Here is a 9170-nt window from a genome sequence, read left to right as displayed (position 1 = left end):
ATAGATTCTTTTGAACTATGGTGCTGGAGAAGACTCTTGAGAGTCCCTTGGACTGCAAGAAGATCAAATCAGTCAATTCTAAAAGAAATCAACCCTGACTGTTCCCTGGAAGGCCAGATAACGAAACTGAAGCTCAAATACTTTGGCCACCAAATGAGAAGGGAACACTCACTGGAGAAGACCCTGATGCTGGGAAAGATTAAAGGTCAAAGAAGACGGGGACGGCAAAAGATGAGATGGATAGACAGTGTCATAGATGCGACGAACATGAAATTGAGCAAACTTCAGAGGATGGTGGAAGACCGGAAGGCCTGGCGTGATCTGGTCCATGGGGTCGAAAAGAGTCGGACTTGACTGTGCGACTGAACAACAACAAGAAAAATATGGGGGGGGTAAAAATAAAACAGGGGGGGGGGGGGGTCTTTCAAGAAACCTTCTAGCTCTCATCACTGGGAAAACTGAAATATGGGAGTAAGGGGAGTGTTCCAGAGCATTTTAGCTGAAAATGTCTCTGCAACAGATAGTGTAAAGGAAAATTGATTCCTAGAGTTTCATGCTCCCCTTGTGTGATTTCTAGAAGTTTCATGTTCCCCTTTGGAATGTATTTGCCTCACCACATGGCTTGACCATTTGTTCAAATTGCCCCCATAAAACCAGATGCCTCTGTGAAGCATGTAGAAGTGCAGGTAGGACCAAGGTGGGTTGAGCTGGTATCATCTTACTGCGCAGAAGATGACTGCTACTCCCAACCTACCCCCATGGCAACGCCAAATTTGGAAACTACCTGTCTCATTGTGGTTGGCTAACTGGCCAGAGCTGGCATAATGAGATTGGAGTTCAAATTGGCTAACACAGAGAGCAGAACTCACTTCTCTTGCTTGCTCCTGGATATACCCTGAAATGCAGTATCTCCGTCACGTGCTCTTTGGGAGAGAACAAAGGATTTCTCTAGCACATGGCTGGGACCTTGGACAAAGATGAGACCTAGTGGACTTTATTCCAATGGACTGTCTTGACTATGGACTACCCTGGTAACTATGTATATCTTTAATGTTAGTTGTGAGGGCCAAGGGCCATAAGCTTGATTATTTTCTACTCTGTTCTAGTCTGTTTGTAAGTTTTCTGTGCTCAATAAACTATATTCTGTTTATAACTTGTGTTTGATTGATGTACCGTTGACTCCAAGCTAAATCCTGTTGCTGAACTGCTTTGCCAAAATTGTGCTACCTTACTTGCTTGCTAAGAGTATTCTTGAATAAGCCCCAGAGGCCAGTGAAGAGTCTGAACCTTGCTCTGCACTGGAAGGGGGACTATAGTTGAAAGGTTCTGGTGGCATGTGTCTTAAGTCCAAAGAGAGACTATCTCTCCTGGGTTTTTGTGTAAAAACTCATTGTCTCAGTCAATGATCCTTCTCCTTTCCATTCCTGGACTGGGTTGGGGGAGAGACAGGATCATGACAGATAGGAACATGTCAAGCCCAAGTTATAAGTGATGCACTTTTATGTTGATAAAACTGACAAATAAGGTGAGGCTTTAGAAGCATCGGATATATTTCCACTTCTCTCCAGCTCTTCAAAAACAATGTTAGTTTCACTCATGGCCTCAAATTTTCCAGAAGTTCTACATCTCTACTCCTCTTATTCCGGCATGCAAGCATTACAAAGTGGCAGAACATGCCTCTAATAAAACCCTATCAAAGCACCTTCATATTGTACATTTTTTTAATTTGTAAAATTAAACTGAGCACTGTGTGCAAGCAGTCTTGCTACACCACAGACTTAGAGCAGAAATGACAGCATGTGAATCACTAGGGCCCACTATGAAAATGCATCCCAAATAGCTACGAATGATCTGCAAATATTGAACTGTACATGGTCAATGACATGTGTAAACATTTTGCATTAAAACTCAAGAATTCCTGACTACAAATGGAGAAACGTACACTTTTTTTGTGGAGTGGCGGGAATCACTGTGATTAAGTTGGTTTAATCAGCTTATGGGGAAGAAACAAAAACTTATTTGCTCAGGTGTTCAGATCTGGCTAGGAGTTTTGTGGAAGGTTTCCCAAACTAGGATGCTTCACAACAGGATCCCAAACCAAGATGATCGACTCACAAAAGGAATAAGGGAGTAACTTGTGGGCATAGCAAACAAGTTGCATCTGTGCCTGTCACAAACAGAAGTTTGTCAAGTTGTCAATTCAACTGTAGTAACAGCCATAATACCTTGTGGCATCTGAAGCACTGCTAGATGAAAGCATCATTTTTAAAAAATTTTTTTAAAAAGTCCCCGGGGGGGGGGGGGAGTTGGCTTTGTATGTTTTAGATTTAGGAATGGAGTTCAACATTCTTGCAGGGATTTTGAATATTTTTTAGAAATGAAGAGACCAAAGAGAAGCTGATCCTAAAAGGAAGCTGAGAATAGCATGTTTCATAAGAGATCTCTCACCCAGTAACTCACCCTCGACCCCTGGCAACTGATAAATCTAGACTACAATTTACCAACTCCCATGGAAAAGTCTTCCAACATACCTGGCTGACATGTTGTTTTCCGGAAGCAGAGGAATTTCCAAGACCTTTGTGCTGGTAATAATTATTTCTTGACTAGCAGTAGCCACTGTTTTCCCTGTGATTCTGTGCACCTGGTAGAAGGCATGCGGTCTTAAATAACGGTCATCTGCTGTCCCAATGAACATCTGTAGGTTTACCGGCTTTTCACTGTAACCCAGGAGCTGACCAAAAAAAAAAAAAAAGATGCAATATGTTAGCTTGCAGTATTTGGTACTTGTGCAATATTTTTTGCCAAAAAAGGGCTCTGAAGATAAATCATGGACAAGCACGTTTTTACTCCCACAAACCCAAATACAAAAGGGTGTATTCTGCAAGCAGCTGAATTTTAGATGTAGTTCAATACAGAATTTCCTTTTAAAATGCTCAGTTTTCTTTTTGTATGTCCCATTACTTGAATTTTTACACATGATTTTTCAATAAATACTTCACACTTAACACAGGGCTCTACAGCCTATTGCTCTAGAGGCAAACGTGGCTTGGTATTCCCTGACCTGGGTAGCCCAGGCTAGCCCAATCTCATCAGATCTCAGAAGGTAAGCAGGGTTGGCCTTGGCTACTATTTGGGTGGGAATACCAAAGTCGCTATGCAGAGGCAAGCAATGGCAAACCACCTCTGAACATGTCTTGCCTTGAAAATCCTATAGCAGTGCTGTCAAACATATAGGCCAAGGGCCGGATTCGGCCAACGCAGGGCTCCAATCGGGCCTGAGAGCAACTAATTCTGTGCTGCTTCCTGTTTCTTACACTGCAGTTCCTTTTGGCCAGTCTCTCCTATTTCCTGCTTCGGAGGAGAGAAAGAAAGGCTTCCCTCGATTGGCTGAGGGCTCCTCCCCCCTGCTCCTCTGGGGAGGCTGGGGGAAGGAAAGAGCCAGAGAGAGGGGGGGGAAATGGCATCTTGTAGCACTTTTTAAAAGACCACCAATGTTTTATTTCAGGTATAAGCTTTTGAGTGCAAACACTCCTCCTCCTCTCTATTCTAGTCTGTCTTTGAAGTTCCTTTGGAGGAGTATTGCTACTCTGAGGTCAGCAACTGAACGCCCTGGAAGGTTAAAATGTCCCCCCACTGGTTTTTTAATATTTTGGTTTCTAATAGTAGTACAAAGAGTAAAAGTCAAGTAGCACCTTTAAAGACTAACAAAAATGTGGTAGGGTATGTGCTTTTGTGAGCCACTGCTCACTTTTTTAGACTTATTTCCATTTATTCCTTGCATCCTCCTGGACTGAATCCTCCTGTACCAAATTGAGACCCAGGTTTCCTGTCTCATTACCAATGCTGATTTCACTATGCCTCTGCATATCACACCTAATCCAATCACACCTGCTATTGCCATTCGGCACCTGAAATGATGTTTATAAAGTTTATATCTCTAGTACTTTGTGTTATATTTTGTGGCATACATGGCCCAGCCCAACAAAGTGACATTAATGTCAGATCCAGCCCTTGTAACAAATAAGTTTGACACCTCTGGCCTATAGGGTTTGCCATGAGCAGTGTTCCCTCTAAGCTGAGTTAGTGTGAGCTAGCTCACAGTTTTTTAGCCTCCGGCTCACACATTTTTGTCTTAGCTCAGGGAGGATGGCTCCAGAGCAAACTGATTTATGCAGTAGCCAAAAAGCTTGCTCACAACTTTAATGCCAGGAGCTCACAAAGTAGAATTCTTGCTCACAACATTCCACAGCTTAGGGGGAACATTGGCCATGAGTTTACTGCAACTCAGCAGCAAAACAAATTAACACAACCACACATTGCTTTTTCAAAAAGAAAACTCAGTATTCAAGGTATATTGAAAGAGCCGCTTTGGGTTCGCCACTGGGGAGGAAAGGCGGGGTACAAATTAATAGCACAAACAAATACAAACCACTTTCCTCATCACCTTTTTGACAGCGACTTGGTTATGTCCTGTTTTTCCAGACAGCATGCTGTACTGATTAGAGTGTCAAACTAGGATCTGGGAGACACAGCTTTGAATCCCTACTGCACCATGAAGGCCTACTGGGTGACCTTGGGCCAGTCACACACACTCACCCGAACCTACCTCGCAGAGTAGTTGTGAGGATAAAATGGAAATTGAAGTAAGTCACTTGGGGTCCCCACTGGGGAGGACGGCGGGGTATAAGTGAAGAAAGTAAATACGTAAATAAGTAAATAAATAAAGGTTGGCTCTTCCACCCAAACTTTCAGGCAGGTCTCAAAAATCCAAGTATCAAGGCATGAGTAAGCAAGGAGCTCAATAAATGAGGGATCTCTCCATGAGGCCAAGTTTTATGTGGATTTCATCACAAAGTTATAGTGGAGGAAAGTCACTACTTGGCAGAAAAGCTGCTCATGTGAACTGGCCCAGATAAGAGAAACAGCAATTTAACACTTTATGAAGGAGTCTGGCCTTACTACTACTACTTTTTTTTTTTTGGCAAACTCCAACAGCTCTGCTGAGAACATGATGTTATAATCTAGGGTATTTTAAGGAAGCAGCAATGCGCTGTATCAACTGTACTAATCTTAAATTAACTGCCATTTAATGCAATGCGCTTGCGAAATTCACTGTGGTGTATACTATTTATTCCCCCAGTATTTTAAGGAATTATGCTGGACACAAGGATTAAGAACTGACCTGGGACAACAACAATGGAACAGGCTTGCATTTAACTAAAACAATATTATTCTGCAAACCTGGGGGACTTTCCAGGTCTGCAGAAAAATCTGTAAATGTTAAAAATACATTGGGGGATTTAATTCACACACACCCAAACAAAAGCGTTGTCTGAGCACAGGCAGACAATGCACATACCTCCACCTCCAGGCAGCAATGACAATGTTGGCTGCAGAGGAGCATCAGCAGGCCCAACAGCAGAGGACGAGAGCCATGCTGGGCTCGCCTGCACTAGAGGAGACAAGGGGTGGAAGAAGCCATGGTGGGCCCATAGACAAAGTCTGGGAGCTGCAAAAGGCCCAGAACTGCTGTTCCTGGCCAGAACTGCTAGTGGCAATAGTGGCAGGGGGTGCTGAGAGCTACAGCGGCTCCAGAAACAGTGACAGGGGAAGAAGCTGCAGTGGGTGCAGTGATGGAGGCTGCAAGTCATGCTGAGCCTCACAGCAACAGTGATGATGAGGTTTTGTTGGGAACAGCCCTGGCCCCAGTGACAGCAATAGTGACAGAGGGGGGGGGGGAGAAGCTTGCAGTGGACCTGGCAGCGGAGGCCGCAAGCTGTCCCAGTCCCAGTTGAGATTGGGGGGTGGGGGGGTGGCCCAGCAGTGGAGGAGAAGCAAATTAAGAAGGGGACAGAGATTCCCCCACAAATACTGTGGGTCCCCACTGGTAAAACCAAAACCATAAACTACTTCTTAAAATATGCAGGTTACATCAGATTAAATCTTACTTTGCTGCTACAGAGCAAACTAATGATAAATCACAGCGGGGGGGGGGGGGGAGTGTGAATTTTTTTTTTTTTCAAAATGAGTCAGATATTTAAGCATCTAACCAAGCTGGAACGTTAACATAAGGTGTGTTCCCTTGTAGCCCCAATAACTGGTGATATGCTGGATCTTCAAATATATTTTAAGACCCTCCACTTTCATCCCATAGCTTAGAGAGAAACTGCACAGTGAACTCACATTCCCAAACCCATACTTGCAGCAATAACAAAAGTGAAAGGAGATAACTGTAGGAAAGAATCTGCAGATGAACCAAGTCTCTTTAACCCTTCCTGTGCCCGTGCATATGCTAAGAAATGTTCCCCCAGCTCCACCCCTCACTCCTGCCCATGGGTTTCTTTTTCAAATCAAACTTATTTCTTAACAGTATGGGTGGGGGAAAACCTGGGATTTATACAACCTAGGGTCTTTTGTAAGAAAAATAAGTAGACAGTTGAAGAGTTAGTCTCCCCCTTGGGCAGACCAAGAATTCTCTTTTATTTGCGTGGAAAGCAGAGGTGGAAAATAATGGATAACCCCATAATGCGTAGTTCTCCTTGCTTTATAACTGTCCTACTATAGGGAAGCAGTTTCCATTAAAAATTATTCAGCCATGCACCCACTATAACACTCTTGACCTCAGAAACTGGAGAGAGGCCTTTGACTTCTGCCACACTCAAGCATTCCAGAATGTCCTTACATATTTTCACTAAACTCAGGAACTTCACAGGAGAGCATTCACTAATATGCTGATGAATGTGGCACACTGGTAGCAACTCCACATCAGCAACCAGGAAGAGGACAATTTACCATTTAAATCTAGGATCCGTTCCACAAGAATGCTTTTCCCTGAAGAAATAGGTTGTCAGAACTGAAAATCACCTTTTCGAGAAATAGGCAAGAGCAGAATGTCAGATCACTGGCCAGCTCACTGCTCAGCAACCTTTTCCATATTCCAGTATTAAAACCCTTCCCAAGTGAGCTCCTAGCTCCAACACAACACTTCCCATGGGAATTCTGCCATGGAATAATTTTTAAAATAGCCCAAAAGAAGTTATATCAAGAGAGACTCCAAAAAATGCATTATGTTTATGCAGCTGTTTTTGTTTTCACAAAGCGTGCATTCTCCCTCTCATATCTGCCCCCTTTCCATGGTGGCCAACAGAGAACTTGAAATTTATCCCTAGCCTTGACACCAAAATATATTACCAGTGAAAAAAGAAGGACCTATCTCATTTTTTTGTCCTACAAACGAACTTACAATAAAGCCATTTAATACACTTAGAAAGCATGTAAAGCACAAATTTTCTGCTACACAAAGCAATGTTTACTCTAAACAACTGCCACTTTGAGGGAGTCCAATTAGTGCATTTTTTCAGCAAGAACAAACCACCATGAGTCAGCTATGATGACTCTCCAAGCTTGGAAGATTGGGAAATTGGCAAAAGCTCATATTGTTCTCCTCTCTATTGCACGCCACTTCCCTCTTGCATTTCAAAGTTGCTCTGTTGCTGTTGTTTTTTATTATATTCATACCAAGCATCTATGCATAGTACTAACCTCCAAGCCATAAATCATGGTTTTGAGGTTAGCTCTAAAGTGTCAAGCTTCCAGGTGGCCTCAGATCATGTCCCTGGCTCCATTACATAGGGCAGGTTCCCAATGGTTCCTCCATGGCCTGCCAGGTCTTTTGCATATGGAAGCTGATTGGACTTCAGTCCTTTCCACACCTCAAACTCCCCCCCCCCCGCAAGGCCGTTGGGATTTTCAGTTGCATAACATATCTCATAGGGGAGAGGAGAATGGGTAACAATGGTTACCACTCTCCAGGTGAGGGCTACAGATAACTCAAACATACAAATGCTCTTCAGGTAGCAGAGATCAGTCCCTCTGGAGAAAACAGTGGACTCTGTCATTAAACCCTGCTGAGGTTGCCACAGGAAACTGACACTGTTTGCCCAAAGCCAGAGCACTCTCCCAGAGCCTCTTTCTAGATCTCGTTGTATTTATTTCTGCAACGGGCATTATTTCTAGTACGAACATAAGAGAAGCCAATGTTGGATCAGGCCAATGGCCCATCTAGTCCAACACTGTCACACAGTGGCCAAAAATACCAGGTGCCATCAGGAGGTCCAGCAGTGGGGTCAGGACACTAGAAGCCCTCTCACTGTTGACCCCGCCCCAAGCACCAAGAATATAGTACATCACTTGCCACAGACTGAGAGTTCCTATCTATACCTTGTGGCTAATAGCCACTGATGGATCTCTGCTCCATATGATGATCTAATTCCCTCTTGAAACCTCTCCATGCTTGTAGCTGCCACCACCTCCTGTGGCTGTGAATTCCATGTGTTAATCACTCATTGGTCTCCCTCCTTAAGTCTGTAGGCCTGGCTGAAATCTCCCTCTGGAGCCGATCCCTTTGCCTCCTCTCCAAGCTGGGGTTCTCTTGGCCCCTGTAGCCTCCTCCAGGACTTCTGATAAGCTGCCTACACAGGGCTGTCCTGCTCTGCTACTCAGGGAATCTACTCTTCCTGAGCACTTGGAGACTCCTGCTGAGGCGCCTCCTCCCCAGGCCCATCTGGCACCATGATGGGCTCTTCTGGTCCCATCTTCCATCGGCAGTCCATGACTTCCTCCAGCTGCTCTTTCCGGTATTTACCCACCAGCCTGTTGGTAGCCTTTGAAGGCCCTGGAGGCCAGGTTAGACCCCACCCTTACATCAGCAATGGCACCATTTCTGCCTTACCATGTTTACTTCCAGCCAGACCACCAGAAATATCCCACTGCTGTTCGGGCCCCATGGGGCTACCCATGGCTAGCCACACATAGGTTGCCCAATCTGGATACCACAGCAAATTGAGGCCAGAGAATATCAGGAAATAGTAGGAGGAAACAGCACAAGCAAAAAGGGGGAAGAGGTACATTCATCCAGTATGTTCCCAAACCTTCATGGTTTGGAGCACCTGCTGCAGGCCAAAAATCCTTCCAGTCCTAATTTTTAATGCAGAAGTCAAAGTAGGAAAGCTTCTGACACTATGGTGAGGTTGAATGCAGGTCAGAGCAAAAGAGAATTCAATTCTAAGGCATATGACTCCAATTAAGTACCATATTTAATACAACTAATAACAATCTCGACAAGATATTGCTTAGCTGAAATGCCTGTTATGTATCCACAAGGGTTATCC

The 9170-nt window shown here is 44.2% G+C and overlaps 1 protein-coding gene across 1 annotated transcript in view; it reads right to left on the bottom strand.

Annotated features, from left to right (window-relative positions):
- NFATC3 (nuclear factor of activated T-cells, cytoplasmic, calcineurin-dependent 3) overlaps positions 1–9170 on the bottom strand; it is a 77397-nt gene that overhangs the window by 31048 nt on the left and 37179 nt on the right. Inside the window, exon 4 of the mRNA XM_015414696.1 lies at positions 2532–2731. Within this exon, the coding sequence (XP_015270182.1) occupies positions 2532–2731 (200 nt within the window). The remainder of the gene's footprint in view (positions 1–2531; positions 2732–9170) is intronic.

Source organism: Gekko japonicus, unplaced genomic scaffold, assembly GCF_001447785.1.
Source record: "Gekko japonicus isolate JY-2015 unplaced genomic scaffold, Gekko_japonicus_V1.1 scaffold1170, whole genome shotgun sequence".
Lineage (NCBI taxonomy): Eukaryota > Metazoa > Chordata > Lepidosauria > Squamata > Gekkonidae > Gekko > Gekko japonicus.
Note: the sequence above shows the minus strand (reverse complement) of the source record. Positions and strands in the feature narration are given on the sequence as shown.